This window comes from Plectropomus leopardus, chromosome 3 (genome assembly GCF_008729295.1).
Source record: "Plectropomus leopardus isolate mb chromosome 3, YSFRI_Pleo_2.0, whole genome shotgun sequence".
NCBI lineage: Eukaryota > Metazoa > Chordata > Actinopteri > Perciformes > Serranidae > Plectropomus > Plectropomus leopardus.
Window position 1 is genome coordinate 27,478,268 of NC_056465.1, and position 22,434 is coordinate 27,500,701.

The 22,434-nt window shown below is 39.1% G+C and overlaps 1 protein-coding gene across 1 annotated transcript; it reads left to right on the forward strand.

The window, feature by feature from the left end:
• The first annotated feature begins 1,366 nt into the window (after positions 1–1,366).
• On the forward strand, positions 1,367–18,520 carry si:dkey-110c1.10 (unconventional myosin-Vb). The gene is made up of 35 exons (XM_042513947.1): positions 1,367–1,393; positions 2,114–2,224; positions 2,340–2,508; positions 3,626–3,770; positions 4,351–4,513; positions 4,609–4,752; positions 4,856–4,937; positions 5,080–5,187; positions 5,501–5,613; positions 5,738–6,006; positions 6,187–6,268; positions 7,080–7,220; positions 7,408–7,539; positions 7,837–7,920; positions 8,015–8,131; positions 8,664–8,761; positions 8,874–8,960; positions 9,177–9,497; positions 10,216–10,372; positions 10,550–10,789; positions 10,892–11,101; positions 12,012–12,105; positions 12,204–12,352; positions 12,459–12,683; positions 12,854–12,954; positions 13,653–13,767; positions 14,156–14,252; positions 14,618–14,743; positions 14,843–14,994; positions 15,323–15,412; positions 15,583–15,715; positions 16,028–16,325; positions 17,763–17,937; positions 18,036–18,116; positions 18,205–18,520. The coding sequence occupies exons 1-35, from the start codon at positions 1,367–1,369 to the stop codon at positions 18,364–18,366; spliced, it is 4,998 nt and encodes a 1,665-aa protein (XP_042369881.1). The 3' UTR covers positions 18,367–18,520.
• The last annotated feature ends 3,914 nt before the right edge of the window (positions 18,521–22,434 follow it).

The following is a 22,434-nucleotide window of genomic DNA, read 5'->3' on the forward strand; positions in this document are numbered from 1 at the left end:
CCATTGATAACCATTTCACAGTATCTTTTCCCTCTTAATTCCCCCCCCAAAAAAAAGTCTTCCAAAGCACCAAAGCACTGGTTCCCAACACATTTAAGGCATCCCTTTTCTATCATTAAGTAAACTGACGACCCCTGAGTAAGGTACATATTTTAAGGATATTGCATATTATTTTCAACGCATAAAGTAATAGTACAGAACAACTGATGAACTGTACATTTAACCCAAATACTTAGCTGCAGGAAATTTGCATGAAACAAGAAATTTGGATGAATTTTGAGCTGACTTTTCTGTAAATTTTGCATTAGAGATGAGTTTTCCTGATATTTGTACTAACGTTTTATACAGTTCTGTTTTATTTTTTTTTGTTTTAAACAACATACTTAACAGGCTTCTTTTTGGGGAAATACTTCACTCTTCCTTTTGCATGACCATTATATTAGTTCAAGTTGACAAGGTTGTTCAGCACAGAGTGAAGCGTCACATGGGATTTTGAGGCTTTCATTACGTCAAGAGGTGTTAAAAAAACATTTGCATATGATAAACAATAAGCCTATATTTATTCATTTCTGTGTAGAAAACTGAATAAAGTTATTTTTAAAAAAAATGTATTTAGATTATTCAAGGTGAACGGGCACAGTAAAGATCTGAACACTAGTTGAGCTCACAGAGCCTTCACTTTCTGTTTAACAACCTTGAGCTGCATTATAAAAGTAGTAGAAACCAGAGCTAATAGAAGAATGACCATGATAAAGGGATAAAAAAGTTTTTCTAAAAAAAAAAAAAAAAAGGAAGCGTTTTAGGTATGGGTGATTTAAAAAAACAAAACAATTTTGCAAAAAGTCAGTGCATATATCAGGAAAACTAATGTAATGTTCAGTGGAAAGCATCTGCTCTGAATTCATCCAAATTGCTCTGTTGTGGTTCATTTTACAATTCATCGGTTACTCTGTGCAGTTGTTGCTATGTATTGAAAATGATATGCATAATATCTATCAGAATTCCCTTAGTCAAGGGTCTTCAGTTCACTCAGTGATATGAAAGGGGTCCGTTATTAAAAAATAGCAGGAATCACTGTTCCAAGGGCCTCCCTGCCTGGCAGTAATGCTTCACCCTCTGCACGTTCAAATGGAGAAACCCCTCCATCCAGTCAGTGCATCCTCCCACAGATTAACAGTTAACCTGACAGTCCTCATGCCTCTGTGTCAGCCCGGACAAAGTGCAAAATACTGTCACCAGGACGCAAAGTGGCTCCTCTGCAGAGGTGTGGAGGATACAGACAGTTTCCCTCCACAGGGACGTGTAGATGTCACTGATTTTGATTATCTTAAAATGAAGTCCTCCTGCATGCTTTGAAGTAGATATAATGACATCATTGGAGCTATACAGCAAGGTAAGACTGACTTGATTTATTTCTTTATGCATTTTTAATGTCATTCTTTTCTGCTGCAAAGTTTAGCACTTGTAAGTCTGTTTAAAAGAAGAGAAATGGTACAAAAACAAACATTGCTCATGATGTGAGCATTAATATTGTGTAGCATTATGGTGTCTACACCCTTTCCCAAATATAAAAATTTTCATAAAATATGTTTTGGTGCCTGAATGATCACCCCTCTGGATTTTTTAGCTGCTATGTTACAGTTAATGATAAATTTACTGTGAAAAATCTGCTAAAACATTTTTGTTAATCCTTATTTCAGTAGACTTGATGGTCAATAATGTATAAAATGGTAAAAATAAGAGTGAGAATTCATTTGTAAAATGAATACATTAATAAGTGATTTAGATATGTTTAAAGAAGATAATGGCTAATCCATGCAAGCAATTTAGAGTAGGATGACCGGTGTTAATTTTTAACACTGTTTAGGAGCCTTTTATGCTGATGGGTGACAAATATCTGGTCTGGGTGAGGCCAGGACGTTTAACATGTACCTGAACAGTGTCGGGACAGAAAATAACATATTATGCAATAAAAATGTCTTCTTTACTGTGCTCCAAGGGGCTCCAGGACATGAAAAGTGTGTTAGTGTGTTCAACCTGCAGTATCTTTATCCCTCTTAATTATTTATTAATTTTAATTTTAGTTTTGTACATCCATGTTCTCTTGCTATAGGGGGCGAGTGTGTGGGTTCCTGATCCAGATGCAGTTTGGGTGTCAGCCCTGCTCCTTCAGGACTACAGTCCTGGAGAGAAATATGTACTGCTACAGCTCCCTAATGGAAAGGTGAGACACACTGTACATTATATTGTCCATGTAGCGTGTTCCTCCCGGACATATGCCAAGCTCCACTGTCCTCTCTGTCTCTCTAAAAGATCTCCTAACTTTCCTCTGTTGGTAGGAGGCTCGTTACCCGGTGGCGTCTCCCTCTGATCTGCCACCACTGGGGAACCCGGACATCCTGGAGGGGGAAAATGATCTGACAGCTCTCAGCTTCCTACATGAACCTGCCGTCTTGCACAACCTGCGGGTTCGATTCCTGGACTACAGCAGCATCTACACATACTGTGGTGAGCACTGCACGGGTAAAAGCAGATGGCCAAGGGAGTTTTAAGGAAGTCGAGTTAAAACAACTAAAAAGGGACGACACTGGTGACAGTTCAGATTTACGCCGTTAGCAGGAAGCTCCTGTGTGCTTCTGTCTGTGTGATTACAGCTCATAATACTAACTTTATTACACTGGGTCAAAGGTTCAGCCAAGGGAAACAACTCCCTCACCGCCACCTGTTCAAGATGTGACTCGTTTTTCAGAGGTCTTCCAAAAGTCACTCTGCCCATTTAGACACAATCACTCTCCTTGTTTACCTTAAATATGTGTTTGTCATGACTGTGCGTTTTTATTTACAATAATTAAGAGTTATTTAGAGTAAACAAACAGTGGGTTCTAGAAAGTTTTCTTGATTTGGATTTGCGTTTAGAGAGACATTGTGAATGTTGAAGTTGAAGGGACAGTTCCCTCCTATATTAAAAATACATATTTTTCCTCTCACCTGTAGTGTAATTTATCAGTCTAGATTGTTTTGGTGTGAGTTACTGAATGTGGGAGATAATCGACCGTAGGGATGTCTGTCTTATTAATTTATTGGAACTACACGGCACTCAGTTTTTGGTGCTCAAAGTGCCAAATTAAAAAAAAACATTAGAGAGGGAAAGGGAGTAGATTTTTTTCAAATCACAGCTTAGGATATGTCAGTGTTTAGCAGCAATATTGGTTATGCCAGTGTACCCAGTGAAAATAGCATGTATTTTCTCTATATGCCAAATATGGTAAAAAATGACATCATCAGATGGAAAATAGTAAAAATTACAGATTCCAAGACAAAAGCCCAGAATGACACCCAAGATAATACACACATATGTTGGCACATAGTTTTCACCTCACAGTATGAATGTAACCATTTTGTGTACACAGTGTATTTTAGACTTATTGTAGGAGCTGAGCATAAAAGTTTAAGCAAAAATACACAACCTTGCCAAAGTCTATTGCATATGCATGAACATAACCAAAATTATCAAAAAAAAAAAAAAAAAAATAATGAAAAGCATTTAAAATACGTCAAACAGTCCCTGGGGGCCGATATAAATCCATGTCCTATGCTGATGTGTCTTTCTTATCCTGTCCCCCAGGTATTGTGTTGGTTGCCATCAATCCCTATGACCAGCTCCCTATATATGGAGAGGAAGTGATTGATGCTTACAGCGGTCAGGACATGGCTGACATGGAACCTCACATCTTTTCTGTGGCCGAGGAAGCCTACCGCACCATGACCAGGTCAGATGTGAAAGGCTAGAAGTCTTGTTATTGCCTCCCTTGTAACCTTGTTGAGGAACATGCTATATAAATAAAGCTTATGTTATTATTATTACTATTATTATTATCATTATGTTATGACAACTAGAAAACTTTTTTCTTTAAAAATCTCCATGTATTTGATTACTTTCATGATGATGATGATTATTATTTATTCATAATTATTATTTTATTTATTGATTTATCATTTTAACCAATTATTTTATATATTTTGGCTGATTTATAATCTATTACTTTTATTATAATAATAATTGTTACCGTCATTTTTCATTTTATTTCATTTTATTTTTTAATTTTTTTTTTGTCTTTTAGAGTGTGTGACTGTTTGAGGGGATGTGCATTTCTATATTGATGTGAAATTTTCGTTTTTTGTTGTGTAGTTAAAACTTCAATAAAAATATTGTTAAAAAACACGAACCTTTCAAACTGTAAAAATGTACATCAGTTAAAAAAATTGCCTTTGGTGTTCTGCAACAACACTGATGGTCTGAGGATAATGTCACTGTATCAGTTGTGCTAGTTTTGCTTTCTGTGTGTACAGGGAGGAGAAAAACCAGTCTATCATCATCAGTGGAGAGTCTGGCTCGGGGAAAACGGTTTCGGCCAAATTCACCATGCGATACTTTGCTGTGGTTGGAGGAGCAGCAGCACAGCAGACCAGCGTGGAGGAAAAGGTTCTGGCTTCTTCCAACCCAATAATGGAGGTGAAGACTAGCTGGACAGATTTGTCACTTAGAAATTAAAATTCTCCTGTCAAATATTAATATTTTTTAAAGATACATAACACTTTTGTCTACAGTCTATTGGAAATGCTAAAACCACCCGGAATGACAACAGTAGTCGTTTTGGGAAGTACATTGAGATTGGCTTTGGCAGAAAAGGGGACATCATTGGGGCAAACATGAGGACGTATTTACTGGAGAAGTCAAGGGTTGTCTTTCAAGTAAGTTCTTTTGCAAGAATGACAAGGAAGACATAAAAATGATTTATTTATTAAGATGAGAAATGTTTGCTGTTTGTGACTCGTATGTTTATGTGCATGTAAGGCCTCAGCAGAGAGGAACTACCACATCTTCTACCAGCTGTGTGCCTCCAGAGAGTTGCCTGAAATGCGATCCCTGAAACTGGGTGAGACTTCATCACAAACAACCCGCTCAGCTTGTGTTCTCAAAATGTTACCATGTTTGCATGTTGTCCAGTCACTGTGTTGATAACGTTTTGTATATTGTAGTGTGAAGGTTGCTAACTTTGCTTTGTGTTTTTCCTGCAGATGCACCTGAGCATTTCCACTACACCAGGCAGGGGGGAGAGATGGAGATTCCTGGTACTGATGATTTGTCGGACTTTGAACGCACTCGCAGTGCTTTCACCATCCTGGGTAGAGTAATTGCACTCACACACAAGTACAATGCACGCACTATGATGTTTGAGGATGCAACAAAGGTTTTACCTAGCTTTTTTTTAAAAAAAAAAAAAAAAAAATTTTAAATCGACTAATTTCACTTTCTTGGCAAGTTGCTCAATGCCTTTTTCCCCCCGTGTTTTTTCAAAAGAATTCAAATCAAATGTGCTTGGGCTCTAAAGGTTTAAATACTTGTCAAAGGTTTCTGAACACAGCACAAAAAAAGTGAAGTCAATCCAGGTTTCAAAGGGTTAAAACCTTTAATATAATGTATTTGTTGAAATTGCAGGTGTGCAGCCTGACCAGCAGATGGAGCTATTCAGGATCCTGTCAGCTGTTCTGCACCTGGGGAACGTCAACATTCAAGCCAGTGGAAGAAGTTCTGACCGCAGCTACATAGATGTGAGAAATTTACTTTCAGTGTCTCCTTTCAATTGGAGTTCTTTAAAAAAAACTTTTTCTCTCTAAACTTTCTTCCTGTTTGCTCTGTCAGTGAATAATCTAAGTCCTTTTTGTCATTTCCCAGGCAGATGACCGTCCTCTGGATGTCTTCTCTAAGCTCTTAGGAGTGGAGGGCCCTCAGATGGCCCACTGGCTGTGTCATCGCAGACTGGCTGTAGGGGGAGAGATGCTGGTCAAGCCTGTGCCTGGCCAGCAGGCCGTAGAAGCCAGAGATGCACTGGCCAAACATATCTATGGTCAGCTGTTTACATGGACCGTCCAGAGGCTCAACTCTGCTCTGCGGAGCCAGAGGGGACAGGCCAAATCCTTTATCGGTGTACTTGACATCTATGGGTGAGTGATGAGCTTTGTGACACCATATACATATATATATATATATATATATATATATATATATATATATTATATATATATATATATATTGTGGCTTTATTACACTCCAAAGTCTGTTTTTATGTTTAGTCAGAAGTGTGTTTTCATAGTTGGACTGACAAGTCTTCTCTCTCTGAGCAGATTCGAGACCTTTGACCGGAACAGTTTTGAGCAGTTCTGTATAAATTATGCAAATGAAAAACTGCAACAGCAATTCAACAGGGTAAGTCATGTGACAGGCAGACAACATGTCTTCTGTCCCTCTGCGTTTTGGTGGGTGAGACATTGTACTTGCACGTGCCAGTAGCCAAATATTTTTATTAAACCCTTATGGCAGTGATACTTAACTTATAGTCAGCGGGCCAAATCTGGCCCCTGATAGGGTGATGGGTGGCCCCCCAACCACTTTCTAATTCACAATAAAAATAAAGTGATTCACATTGGGAATTGTTTTTGTACTTTAAGTATATGTAAGATGCCAGAGTGCATAAAACAGCATCAAAACAGAACTTGTTAAGAAAAAAAAACTACCAGTGTGTGTGTGTCCTAAAATGTCCTAAAATCCGAGAAAGGTCCTAAAATCCTAGAAATGTCACAGAAATGTCCTCAAATCCTAGAAATGTCTTAACATCCTAGAAATGTCCTAAAATCTGAGAAGCATCCTAAAATCCTGGAAATGCCTAAAATCCAAAACATGTATGGGGCTGTGATGTCATGGTGTCATGTGTGACATACTCTTTCTGTTCTGCAGTATGGTGTACTTTTTTTTAGAGGTTTTTGAACAGGTTTTCAAAATTACATTATATTGATCTGATTTTTGGGAATAAAACTTCCTTATTGTATCGAAATGCAGGAGGAAATGCTGCTTTATCGTGGCCTCCCTGTTGTGAGAGAAACAAGCACAGACTGTGATAATCTGTTCTTTATAGCAAAACTAACTGTGTGTAATCTGCCTTCTTTAACTATTTGTTTATAGGTATTTAATTTTTTTTCAATCTTTAAGTTTTATGCTTTTATTTTGTGTTCGTGTGCAGCATGTGTTCCACCTCGAGCAGGAGGAGTACGTCCGAGAGGAGCTGGCCTGGAGCAGGATTGAGTTCAGTGACAATCAGCAGTGCATCAATCTCATAGAGGGACAACTGGGCCTGTTTGACCTTTTAGATGAGGAGTGCAGGGTCAGTCATGCCATCCCTCTTTCCCCTCTCCACGTCTTATCATTTTATCTGTCTCTTCACATGCATGCTAACTTAAAAATGGCTGTTTTTTTAAGCACTCGATCTTTTTTTATTTTTTAACTTGCTGGTTTTAGTGATATTCTCCCACGCTTAAACCTCAGTGATCGATTTCCGTGTTTACGATCAGATGCCCAAAGGTTCAGATGAGAGCTGGGTACGGAAGCTGTATGACCAACACCTGACCGGCAAGCCCCACCCTCACTTCCAGAAACCTCGCATGTCCAACAGTGCCTTCATCGTTCTGCACTTCGCTGACACAGTGAGTATTGAAGGTCAACACACAAAAGCTTAAGGAAGATAAGATAATCCTTAACTAGTCTTCACAAAGGGGAAATTTACATTATTACAACAGCAAAGAGATATCAAAGCAAGGTATCTAAAAGATAAATAAAGCAGAAAGAACAATGAAAATAGTACAAACTAGACGCAAAACTGAACACAGTTCAAAAAATATTTCCACCAAGTGCACATGGATAATTGCATGCAATGATATCTGTTTTCGGACTGAAAAATTTTCTTTTCAAGTAAATTAACCATTTTTCCCTTTTTTCATCAGGTGCAGTATGAATGCGATGGCTTTTTAGGGAAGAATCGAGACACAGTCTTTGAGGAGCTCATTAACATTCTTAAAGCCAGTCAGGTAGATATGTGTCACATTTTAATTTTCATTAGTGTCAGTGTGACTGTTGGATCACTTACTTGTCTGTGTGTGTGTGTGTTCATGTGTGTGTCAGTCTGAGCTAGTGGCTGAGTTGTTCCAGCAGCAGGGAAACGTTTCCTCTGTGGCTAATGGAAGTGTTCGTTCAGGGAAAAGAGCCACCAGAGAACATAAGCTGACGGTGGGCTTCCAGGTGAGCCATTATGATGTGTTTGTGTAGTTGTGTGGTTGTGTGTGGTGTTTTTTGGTTCACTTAACCCTTTAAAACCTGGATTGACATCAGTTTTCTCATTCGTTCACAAATTATTTGACCCTTTAAAACCAGAGCAAAATGGTTCAAGTTCTTTTGAAAACATAGGGAGAAAAGCAATGACTGACTTGACAAGAAATGTACCACAAATTGCAAGAAACCAGTAAAAAAGTACTTAAAAATTAGCTTTAAAAAAGAGGGGAGGACTGTAAAAAAATTATCCAAAAAATAAGAAAAAAAGCCCAGTAAAATATTGTAATATATATACACACATATATATATATATATATATATATATATCGTATTATTATCTGATAATTTTTTTGGAACATTATTACATTTTTGTTTGTCTTTATAAGTTGGTTGTTGCATTCTCCCCATGTTGAAAAAATTCAAACCAATTTTTTTAGCTTTCAAATGGTTAATTCTTGGTGTAGCAATATTAAAACAACATAATGTTTTTGGTGCCTTTTAGTTCCGTCAGTCCCTACAGATGCTAATGGACACCCTGAACAGCACCACTCCTCACTATGTCCGCTGCATTAAACCCAACGACCTCAAAGAACCTTTTATGTATGACTTTGTTCAGCCTATGTTTGCAAAATTACAAATTCATGCATTTGATTTTGTCTTTTGCCGACACCTGCTGTGTGCACCAAACAGCCTAACAGACTTGCTTTGTTAGGTTTGACCCCAGGAGGACAGTCCAGCAGTTGAGAGCCTGTGGGGTGCTGGAGACGATTCGCATCAGTGCTGCAGGTTTTCCATCCAGGCGAGTACATTCATCTAACTTTCTGTAAAGCTGTAATACAGATCGAGCACTTAGACTTTAGCGGAATACTCCAACGTAATTGTGGTAAAATCCAATTAAATTACAATTAAAAATGCATCACCAAAAAAGAACAAAGCAAATATCAAACAAATTTCAACAAACTGTATGAAACAGAAATGACGAAACTTTCTAAGATTTCTGTTCAAAATCTTCCAGATGGACGTACGAGGAGTTCTTCAGCAGGTACCGTCTTCTGCTTCCAGGTCCTCAGAGCCATGAGCAGGCTCAGGCCTCCTGCAGACGGACCCTGCCTCAGCTCATCACAGACCCAGACCAGTACTGCTTTGGAAAGACCAAAGTATTTTTCCGGGCTGGTCAGGTGGCTCTTCTGGAGAGGCTGAGAGCTGAGCGGCTGCGTGTTGCGGCTGTGATCATCCAGAGCCGGGTCAGAGGATGGCTGGCACGGATCAGATACACCAGGATCTGCTGGGCGACTGTCACCATACAGAGATACTGCAGAGGAGCTCTGGCCAGACGGTGAGGAGAGAAAAGGATATGTGTGTGTCTGTGTGTGAGAGAGAGGGAAAGATAAATATATTCTATCTGGTACACTGAGCCATTTTATTTCTTGAAGGGGAATATACAATATATTTTATAATATATTCTAAAGGCATTAATGATTTATTCGGTTTAGTGATGCCAGGTTTACGTTTGGGACTATTTCAGGTGAGCTATAAAGTATTTTACGCTGTACAATCATCTGTGTAAACTAGAAAAATAGTACCATGCCTGTTATTCCTCTGTATTTTGTGTAAACTTTATCAGTTTACAAAACAAAATTACCAGACGCAGCTCCAACACAGGAGTAGGACACACAGACTTTGCATTGTTTTTTGTTGTTGTTGTTTCACGAAAGTCATTATGCATCTTTTAGTGTCTCTTTGTGGGTTTTTTGGTCTTTTTATAGTCATTTTGTAGTTATTTTGTGGTTGTTTTGTATGTCTGAGATCATTTTTTGCCTGTTTGATGTCATTTTGCCTCACTTTGAGGACATTTTGTGTCTTCTGTAATCTCTGTGTTTTTTGTGTATATTTAAGGTTATTTTGTGTCTTTTTGTGGTTATTTTGTGTCTGTTTGATATTGTTTTGTGTCATTTTTTTGTCCGACACAAAATGGCCTTAAGTCATGGCTTTAAATTAAATATAATATAAATATTTTACACTTACACCTCTTTTTTTTATCATTCTTGCTGCAGACTGGCCCTGACCCTGCGCTACACTAAGGCTGCTTTAGTAATTCAGAAGACCTACCGCATGGTGGTGGTCAGACAGTTGTTCCTCATGATCCGACAGGCCACCATCACCATCCAGGCCTTCACCAGGGGCACACTGGCACGCCGCAGATACAGACAGGTCAGCATTTTATTACAGCCCGAATTATTACTTGCCTAATTATTACTTTGAAAACAACCTTCGTCTGCGCTCCATGAGTTTTTAACCCCTTTTTCTTTGACATTGATCTGTTTAGAAGAGTTAAGTTATATATAGATAACCTGTTGAAAAATGTAAACCCCTATGCTCCTTCTTTAGCTGTTGGAGGAGCGAGCTGCTGTGTTGCTTCAGGCGAGAGTGCGCGGGTGGTTGGCGAGGAAGGTGTACAGGCGAGTGCGTATGGCGGTGGTGTTCATGCAGTGCTGCGTACGCCGCAGGGCCGCCAGGAGAGAACTGATGAAATTAAAGACGGAGGCCCGCTCAGTGGAGAGGTACAGAGAGCTCAACAAGGGCATGGAAGTCAAACTGATGCAGCTGCAGCTGAGAGCGGACCAGCAGGTGGGTGAAGAGTTTGATCCTGAGATGTGATCCTTGTAAGCTCTAAAACGCCTGTTTCAAGAGGTCATTTTTATTGGATAAACTTATGTTTTTTATGTACAGGCCAGGGAGAGCGCAGCTTTGAGAGACACCCTGCATGCAGAGCGAGAGGCCGGCCGTGCTGAGCTGGAGGCTTTGAGGGCGACGGTACAGAAACTAGAGAGCCAGAAACAGGAGAAGCCTCAGCCTGTCCCAGTCATCAGCGAGAAGGAGGTGGAGGAAAGGAGGAGAGCTGAGGAGAAGGCTGCCCAGGAGATCCTGCAACTCACACAAGTAGGTCTACTAACCCAAGAATAACTTGACACATTTTACTCTGTGCTGGTGTTTGTGTTATAATTAAACAATACCAGATGTCCTGAAATGAGGGTGTCTGCAGGCCCTTAAAAAGTCCTAAAATATCTTAAATATTATTTTTTAGATATTAGGCCCTAAAAGTTAATAAAAGGTCTTTGCATTTGTGAGGTCAGAATTGCAACAAACATTTAATTTTATTTTATTCATGCATTTTGTAATTTGCTTTTCAAAACAAGTCAAGCTCTTCCTTATGAAGGTTTTATGTTACATGTCTTTAAAGCTACATCTTAACTTAATACTCTACTCTATACTTGCACTTACCCATTAGTAAAATGTACATTAAAATAACTCACTACTACTTACATTAATACTTACCTACATTGCTTGGATAAGAAATAGATAATTTGCGCAAAAATCAGTCTTAACCCTTTGAAACTTAAGTGAACTGGCTTTATTTCTTTCAAAAACATGGCAAGAAGAAGAAGAATAGAGAGAAGAAGAAGGCAATAAACAACTTAAGAAATGGCAAGATGCAAGATATTAATAAGATGTAAAAAAAAAAAGGCAAAAAAAAAACAAAAAAGAGGAGTAAGAAAAAACAAAGAAAAAATTTACCTGGGGAAAAAAGTGCTAAAAATTGAATTGAATTATCATATTGACATAAATTTTCAGCATCTGAAGACAACACAAGGAAAGGGATGGAGATTCAGATTTGAAAGGGTTATATTTGGTCAATAAATATTCTTGAAAGGGTCTTAAAAAGCATTAAATTTAAGCTTGTGAGACCTGTGGACACCCCAACGCTAAAATGTTCTTTTCCCTGACCAGCTGTTTTAAGATCAGATTATGATTTTCAGGAGTTTTGTTTATTTTCTCATATTTTTTTAAGGAGTTGCAAGCTCTGCAGAGAGAAAAGGAAAGTTTTTGCAAACAGAGAGACGATATCTCTGCTCGCTTGCTTGAACAAGAAAATGCAGAAGAAGGTAAGTTCCCACTTTGCAGCATCATACAGTCTGTATTATTTCATAGGTAAACCTTTTGTTTTTCTATCACCCTTTGTTTTTTTTCGTTGTGTGTGCAGAGCGTGTGCAGCAGGCTGTGTCTCAGGCGAGTGCAGCTCTGAGGGCGGAGCTGGATGAAGAGAGGAGAAAGTATCAGGGTCTCCTGAGAGAGTTCACCAGACTGGAGCAGAGATACGACAACCTCAGAGAGATGAGTCTGCTCACAGAGGTTCATAACTACACCTACAGACACGCTTAAATACTTTTACAAAAGTACCTTTTCATCGAAAAACTTTCATCCTCATTGCTAAGGGTATTTTCTCTCCTCATAACAGCGCACCAGAGGCCACAGAAGGACGGACTCCAGTCAGAGTCTCAGCTTGGAGCCTCTCTCTCCTCTCTCTCCATCTCCCACTCCGCTGTCACCCCAGTCTCTCACCCCGCTCTCACTGTCACCCTTCCCATCTGCCTTCCCTTCTCCAGAGGAGGTCCGCAAGGTCAGTGTGACGTCTCCCTCCTTGGAGAGGAGAGTCTCAGTTTGGAGCTACGACACGCCAATGGTGAGAGTGTAGGAGTCGGAAACTCAAAGAGAAATGTCACAAAACCTACCTCAAGCTCAAATACATTTTATTTTGCAGCATTTTTCCCCTTTTTGTGATTGTTGACCAACAGGATCTGGGTGTTTTTTCAACTTGCAGCACAATCTAATCAGGTCATTTTGCATTGACAGGACCAGTTGATGGAGAGGATGGATGTGGCCAAAGTCCCGGCAGTGAAGATGAAAGGAGAGGACCTGGCACATGCATACGATGCTGTGCGAGTGGCCAACAAGTCAGTCTCTCACTAGTGTATCAGCTTGCTTCCCTTTCAGTTTAAAGGTCATGTGTGTAGGATTTAGAGTGATATATTGGCACAAATGGTATATAATATTCCTAACTATGTTTTTATACATTTATTATCACCCGAAAATAAGAATCATTGTGTATTTATGACCTTAGAATGAACCATTGTTACCTACCATGTCCTCTTCCACAGATATTGCCATTTTGTCCTACAGTAGCCCAGAACAAACCAAACACTGACAGGGCATTTGCATTTTTGCATTTGAAACCAGCTCTTCTTAACTGGATGTGATATGAACGAGTGATGGAACGTCAGATTGTTTCAGTGTTTCCAAATGAAAATGTCCCTCTGCGTGCATTAGCAAGCAGGCTAAGTGATGTGTCATTTGGAAAACTGCTCGCCCTGGCTTTATTTTGGCAAATCTTCACTCAACTCTGACCTATTTTATGAGTAACAGCAAGCTGTTCCTCAGGCTTGATCAGGGCTCAATAGGTTCGCTGAATTTCATTACTTGTATTTTATCTGGACACATTTTCGTGCCCCATTGGCCATTGTTATCTTGATCACTATATGCTCGGAAGAGTAGCACACTTGATGCCACTAAATCCTACACACTGCTGCTTTAATGCTGCGATTTTATATTTTGTGGATGAACTCTGTGGTCCTCTTGCCCTCGTCTGAGTCAGGTTTCTGGAGAGCCAGCTGCGTAGCCAGAGCATTCAGAGGGAGGAGGAGCTGGAAGCTCTGAAGTGTCAGCTTAGTCAAGTGATCTCCAGTTCTTCCTCCGCTGCACAGCGACAGGTATCGACTTATGAGGACATCCGTCATCCGTAGTGCATGAAGGGTTTTGCTAAAAGATTATGTAAACATTAAGAAATCAGCTCAGTGAGTCTTAATGATCTTTTCTTTTTAGTACATATGTTGATGTTTCACCTTTTCCTCCCCTGACTTAATTAATTATGCTTCCATCTTTACCAAAGTCTCTTTTTACCTCTTCACTAATCACTCATCACTTCTGTCTGAAACAATCACTCAACACTCGATGAAGTAGGAGCGAGAAAATACCAGCTGTTAGTAATCTTGTTGAAAAGTTGAAGCTTTTTCCTGCTGTTTTGACTGAAAGTCTTTGAGGTTTAGATCATTAGCTATGAGACACAAATCCTAAATGTGAGTGTGTTTGTGTTTAAAGGAACTACTTGAGGCCAGAGAGCAGGAGTGTGTGAGACTGAGGCGAGAGCTGAAGGAGCTTAGAAACACAGTCTCACTCAGACGACTCCTGACACAAGGTACACTTTTATTAAAAGCTTTAATTCAGAGCTTTTGGTTTGCTGTTCACTTTCAGAATTAAATGTTTAATGTATATTTTTTTCTTTAGCACTGAAAATATAACATTCATGAAATAGGAAGTCTTAAACAACATCACAGTATACAGATACATTTAGATCATTAACATTTATTGCTTCTATAAATTATGTTAAAATGCAACTGAGAGCAGATGACCCTTTCCACTCCATATTCAGAAAATAGTAGGAAAGCATATGAAGTATCAACTGTCCAGTTATCATGTCTCCTCTTCCATCTGTGTATTTTATGATTTTTTTGTTGTTGATGCTGCTGTCTCAGTTTGTGTTGCACCGTTTTCTCTCTCCAGTTGTCCCCTCAGCTTTCACCCCAGTGACGCCCTCCTGTCCATCTCAACCGAAGCCAGCAACAGTCACTGGTTTGCTGGAATGTAGGAAGAGAGATGAAACCAAGCTCATCAAGAACCTCATCACAGGTGAGACAGGAAACCGTAAACATGAACCAAAACTATATTACAAATATGACCTGGTTGTGTTTACGCTGCCATTTCTGCTCTCTTCTGTCTGTGGTCCAGACATCCGTGTTGACATTGCCCTGTCTCTACCTCCTGGCCTGCCTGCCAGCGTGCTCTTCCTGTGCGTTCGTCAGGCCGACTGCAGTGGAGACCAGACTCAGGCTCGCTCACTCTGCAGCGCCGCTGTCACTGCTATGAAGGCAGCTCTGAAGGTAACCCGGGTTTGCTTTGGTGCACCATATGGCTGAGGTTCAATGTGTGAGGGCGGATCGCATCATGTCACTTACAGAGCAGCATCGACTGCTGACTTTGAACCACTTTCATGTGATTGTTTTGGATTGTTTTGACCAGCAATCTGGCCCCAAAGGACAAACTAAATAGCAGCAAAGTCCAACTCTCTCTCTCTCTCTCACACACACACACACACACACACACACACACACATATACGTAAATGAAATTAGTTATTAATTTCACTTCATCATTTAGTGTTGATATCCAATGTCAGTGTAACCTCTTTTCTTTCTCTCTGTCCCTGCAGAAACATAGCAACGATGTGGAAATGACAGCTCTGTGGCTTAAAAACGCCTATTTGTTGCACGACCTGTTGACCCAGCACTCTCCAAAACAGGTATTTATTATTATTTGTATCTTATTGACTCAAATGTATCTTCAAAAAACAGACTGTGTCATCTTGCACACAGTCAACTCTCTGCTGAATATAATTAATCAACATAGTAGTTTGTGATTTATTGATATCATTTAATGCATGAATGAATATGCAGGCTTATCATTTTTCAGACCCTTGACTCAGACGAACTCGCTCCACTGACTGTTGATCTGAGTGACGTGATCCGCGCCCTCAGTGACCTCTGTATCCAGGCCTATCAGCAGCTCCTCTCCATCACTGAAAAACGCCTCCAAAACATCATAGGTACCGCTGTAACAAAGACAACACTGATGCTGTTCATTCTCTTCTGATTTTTTTTATTTCTTCAAATAAAAAAACAAGATTATACAATGCATAAGGAAAGAATTTGATGGAGAATTGCCCAAAACCCTCCAGGGGCTTGAAAAGTGGATTTCTCCAGGCAGTGATACAAAAAGCTTTAACAGCTATAATAATCCATTAAAGCTATTACATGTTAAGAGATGAAGACAATATTTGACAATAATTTTGGGTTTTTAGGGCTTTTCCCTCCACTGTTCCCCTTACCAATTACTTGCTGCTCCCTCTCTCCCTCAGTCCCCTCTCTGTTGGAGAGCGAGACCATCCCAGGTCTGTCTGGCTCTGCATTAAAGTTGGGAACTTCCAGAAAACGAGCAGGCTCAGACCCCAGGACCGTGGGAGGTGATGCTCCCACAATGGCGGCGGTGCTGAGGGAGCTGGGAGCCCTTCACGCCGCTTTGTCCCGCCAGGCTCTGCCCCCGACGCAGATGGATCAGGCCTTCCATCAGCTCACCTACCATATTTCTGCCTCCGCTCTCAACAGCCTTCTGCTTAGGAAAGACATGTGCTGCTGGAGTCGTGGCATGCAAATACGGTAGAAATATACACAGAAAAATCTACATTAATGCAACATTTTTCATGTATAAAGGCATGCAGCTTTCTTCCAGAAATTCGACCCCCATAAATGCAGTTAAATGTAAAATAACTCAATCGACTAGGTAGGAAATGTCATCAGAGTGACCCACTTATGCTATAAATGTAGTTAAAATAGAGGAGGTCATTCTGTCAGGTAGGGAAGAACTCTAAGAATGACCTACGACCCTCGTAATCATAGATAAAAAAATAGAGTAGATCCTTCTCTCAAATCAGAATTATCTATCAGAATGATGAAATACCTCTATAACTGTAGTAAAACGTAGAGTAGATCGTTTTGTCAGATAAGAAATATCTCGCTGTAGATATGTAGTCAAAGTAAAGTAGCTCATTCTGTCAGGTAGGACATGTCTTCAGAAAAAGCTTATAAATCTATAAATGTAGTTTAAAAATAGAGTAGGTCATTCTGTCAGGTAGGGAATATCTGTATGAATATTCATAGTATATTATTTCGACCAAAATCATGAAAAAACCTGATGGGATATGAAATGAAAGCTAAATCACGATGAAACTTCAAATTAAAGCATGTCGTCCAAAATCAATAAAAAAATGTTATAGTATAGTATGTTGACCAAAATCATGAAAAGAAACCATCATAGTATGGTATGTCATCCCAAATTATGAAAAAAACCCATCAAAGTATAGTATGTCATCACAAGTCAGAAATATACATCATAGTGTGGTATGACGTCCAAAATCATGAAGAGATGTCATAAATTCATGATAAAACTTCATAATTAAGTGTGTCATCAAAAATCACGAAAAAAAACACTATGGTGTGGTATGTTATCAAAAATCAATGAAAAACAGCATTGTTTGGTATGACAACCAACATTATTAAAAAACGCCACAGTAAAATATGTCATCCAAAATCATGAAAAACCTCACAGTATATTATGTCGTCAAAAATTATGAAAAAAGGCCCTATTATAGAATGTCTTCAGAAATCATAGTGTAATATGTTGTCAAAGTCATTAAAAAGTCATAGTATAGCAAAACCATGTTGCCCAAAACCAAATGAAATGAATATAACTGTATAGTATGAGCTCAAAAATCTATAAAACACATCACCGTTTAGCATCCTGTCAAAATCAAGAAAAAAAAGATAGTATTGTACTTATTGTATTAAGTATAGTAGTTCGTCCAAAATCATGCAAGAAAGTCATAGTATAGTATGACAAACTTTTTAAATCTTATTTTCATTGCATAGTGTACCGTGACATTTTACTTTTATCTCATAGCATGCCACCTTTTTTCCATTATTCTTTTTTTTTTTAAATTATTTTTATTATTTTTTAAATCTAGTTTAGTTTAGGTTTAGTTATTTGTGTGAAGATTTAGTCCTTTTTAATTAGTCTGCCTTTCTCCTGTCACTAAGCTACAATGTGAGTCTACTGGAGGAGTGGCTGCGGAGCCGAAGTCTTCTGACAGGGGGAGCTGCGGCGACACTAGAGCCTCTCATCCAGGCTGTTCAGCTGCTGCAGGCTGGGAAAAAGACGGAGGCGGAGGCACAGGCTCTTGTTCAGACCTGCACTGCCCTGTCCAGCCAGCAGGTGAGTCTCTGTCTGTCTGCAGCTAGCTAAATGAGATTACACACTGTTGTACAGTTAAGGTGCAAAAACTTCTTGTTGGTTTCTGTTTTATTTCACAGATTGTGAAGATCCTGACTCTCTACACTCCCAACAGTGACCTTGATGAGAGAGTTACATTGAATTTTATCCGCAATGTCCAGGTATTGTTTGCAGCTGGGTATATTTCAGTGTGTTTACCAGTTAAAGGATTGTGTCTCATGTCAATGATCTCTGTCTTTGCTTTTCTAGGGGCTTCTTAAAGGACGTTCTGACGATCTGCCTCCACAACTCCTCATGGATGTGCGGCGAGTGTTTCCTGTCACATTTCACTACTCACTTCCCCCTGTCCTCCACGCTGAGCAGTTAGTCATCCCAGACTCGCTCAAGATCTCCTTTCTACGCAGAGCCTAGAACATGATACCTTGCTTCTACAAAGCAACCTATTGGATTTATAAAGATTTGGATTATTGGAAGCAGAAACACAATGGGCTCTATCTCTAGGCAGCACACGGCGCAGCGAGTGTCATTGCTAGTGTCAGACTGGCGTATTTGTCATTTTAACGCCTGACGCCCACATCCTTTAAATAACAAATTTACCTGCGCCTATCTGTGCGCCCCTGGGCATGTCGGTCTTAAAGTGGGGTGTGGTAGGCGCACTGTTGGTGGATTCCTATTCTGAGGCAACAGAAAGCAAATGCACCATTGGCCAAATAAAAGCCGATCCAAAGTCAAAGGCGCAGTCTGTTTCCTGCTATTTAAAAGGCGGGTTATGCAGATAGCAAGATGCTCTTGCATGAGGTTCAGATGTTTGGATAAATCAGGTGGAACATCACAATACAGCCCTCAAAGTGTGTGTTGCACAACATTGATATGCGTCATGGATGTCTCTTGGACATAAATAAATGAGGGCAAATCACAGGACGAAGGAAGGCGTGTGGCTGAACTGCATATGCCAATACCAGTTAACCCAAATATGCCAGCACCAACACGTGCACTGAGAGATCAGCTGGCTCCTCCCCTTTCTGCGTATGTTTTACCCTGAGCAGCAAGCTTTGTTTACCCCTCCCCCTAACATCATTGTACACTTTTCTGCATTGTAAGGCCGTTATGGAGGTTCCTAAAATGATGGGACCTGGGTCCTCTCATGCCTGCTTTACCTCTGCTGCTTTCGGCGGATATCTGCTGCTTCTGCAAATTATCTGCTTGCGCACCTTCAACTCAATTCAATTTCAGTTTCAATTCAATTCAATCTTATTTATAAAGCCCATTATCACAAAACACAGTTTGCCTCAGAGGGTTTTACAGCATACGACATGATTCTTGTTTCGGCCAAACCCCCCCATGACTAATTCAGAGTCTAAATAAAACCCCTCTGCGCCGTGCGCTGCACCTAGTGCCCAGCTTATCTGCTGTTCAACTAGCAAATTGGATTTAGGCACGCCCAAAATGCATTTACGTCATGAGCTTTACACCATACGCTATAGATTGTCTAAATAGGGCCCAATATGACAGCAGTACCAGTAACCCCAACCCTCAATAAGAACTAGAAAAAAAAGAAACTCACAAAAAAACATCTGTTGTATGAAAGAATTCTCATGCTAGTACTTTGTACCACTACACATCATCAGTAATACATATTTATATACTCACAAACATTTGAAAAATAGAGAACAGTAATTAATCATAAAAATAATTGAAGTCAAGAATTGTCATATAATTTTGTGTGCTGGCACAGTAAAAAAAAAATCTTTTTGTTTTATTTTGTTCCTATCATGCACCTTTTCTGGAAGTACGGGAGTGGTGTTGCTTTGCAGCTGTCTGAGTGGTCTGATCATCTAAACAGAACAGATCGTGCATGTCTGTCTGCTCTTTGTCTATGTGCTTTTCATTGTGCTTCTACATTTATCCCTGTCCTTAACTTCTGTGAGCATACATGTCAGTCCAATACGCCAACAAGAAAACAGAGCTCTTAAGGAGAGTAAAGTATCATTGTCAACAGCAATAAATACTATTTGGTGGCATTTCCAGCTGTGTGACAGTTGTTTAACTGGTATTTAATCACTGTGCAGATGTTTCCTTGCATAATAGACCTTGTAAAAACCAGAGCTTGACAGTGTATTTAGATAATGTTTACTTAGATGGGTAGTTCTTCTATTATAACTTCAGGAAGGTTTGTAATGCCACTGTAAGAGAAAGAAGACACCAGTGTATTTATTTGGTTTTAAAAGGAATACATCACTCCTTAAATAACAGTTTTTATATGAATTACTCACCGTGTGCAATGTATACAGTGGGAAGTTTTTCAGGCATGCCTTATCATAGTATATAGTATGTCAAAAATATTGAACATCATAGTATAGTATGTAATCCAAAAACTTGAAAAATGTCATAGTATAGTATGTTGTCCAAAATACTGAAAGAACATCATAGTTGAGTATGTCGTCCAAAATCATGAAAAAGCTTCATAGTATAGTATGGCGTCAAGAACCATGAAAAAACATCATAGTATAGTATGTCGTCCAAAATCATGAAAACACATCAACCCCACCAGAGATGAGTTAGTATGTTGTCCAAAATCATGTAATAACTAGAGAGTATAGTAAATGTTGAAAAACATTTTTTTTTGGCATTGTATTTTATGTCGTCTTTGGCCATTATTTGAACATGCCATATTATACTATGTCTTGAAAAAGTATAATATGTTGTTTAAGCACTTTTTTGACAACAAAATTGCCATACTATACTGTGTCATTGTCAGTCATTTATTTGAACACGCTATATTATGTTTTTGGCCGTTATTGCAAAATTCTAGACTATGACGTGTCTTGACATGTTATACTATGGTTTTCAGCTGTTTTTTCGACATTTTTCGCCATACTATATTATCGTGTTTTCGCTTGTTTTTTCAACATGCTATATTATAATGTTTTTGGCTGTTTTTTATATTATTATACTATTATACTATCATGTGTCTCGACATGCTATTTAATTTTGTTCTCAGCTATTTTTTCGACATGTCATATTTTGACATTTTTTGCCATACTGTAATAAGATGTAATTTTTTTGACATGCTATTTTATGATGTTTTAGGCCACTTTTTAAACACGTTATTGTATGATGTGTTCACAGGGTATAATATGTCTTTTTTTGACATGTCAAAATTTGACATTTTTAGACAAACTACAGTGTGTTGTTTTCAACCATCTTTTCAACATACTGTTTGACTGGCTATGCATGACATGTTTTGACAAGGTATGCTATGTCGTTTTCAGATGCTTTTTTGACATGCTAGTTTATGCATTTTATTTCATTACGCTGTCAATCTGGCTCTCCACATCTTCGAGCACCTGGACTAGGCAGAAATCTAAGCTAGGATCCTGTTTGTGGATTTCAGCTCTGCTTTTAACACAACAATCCCAGCTTTGCTCTCCAAGCTGAACGTGTCTGACTTCACCTGCAGGTGGATCACAGACTTCCTGTTTGAGAGGAAACAGCAGGTAAAGCTGGGGAAGCATGTTTCTGACAGCAGAACGATCAGCACGGGCTCCCGTCAAGGCTGCGTTCTTTGTCCTCTGCTCTTCTCCATGTATACGAACAGCTGCTCCTCAATTTACCAGTCTGTCAAGCTCAAGTTTGCGGATGACACCACCGGCATAAAGAAAGATCACTCATCAGCATTCTATGCTATGACTTGTCTTCGTACACTGTTTTAGGTGGTTTTCAGTTGTTTTCAGCGGTTTTGGGGATATTTCATATTTTGACATTTATCGCAACACTATAGTGTGGCAATTTCGGTTATTTTCTCAACATGCTATATTAAGATCAATTATTGTAACATTCTATGCTATGGCGTATCTTGGCACGTTATTTAAGGCGGTTTTCAGATGTTCGATGTTGGCCCTGACCTGCAAAACATTACCGCAAATCAAAAAACACAACCACGAATACTACTACATAAAAAATTTGTACACTATGAGGTGTCTCTACAAGCATTCTATGTTGTTTTCAGCCATTTTTTGGAGCAGTCAAAATTTGACTTTTGTCGCCATAAAATACTACTGCATTTTCGGTCATTTTATCAACATGCAATATTGCTATATATATATATTAGTGCTGGGCACAGATTAATTTTTTTAATCTAGATTAATCTCACTGCAATCCTGTAGTTAATCTAGATTAATCTAGATTAAAATTATAGATTTGAATTTTGCCAAAGACATTCAAAATAATATCTATCTATCTAGATGATGAAAATGCATCACAAACTGCTTGAGAAAGCTGTTCTACTATAATATTTTGTAAAGAAAAATAATGTTCCATAAGATTTACTTTGGTGTTTAACTTTTTTTTTTATTTTGTTAAACACAGACATTTAGGAACACAGGTTCTGTCTCCATGTGGAAAAAGCTTTTTCCTGCTAACTGGAATGAACAGCAAAGGGCGCAGCCTCTGATAACATGACCTCTAATGTAGGCCCAC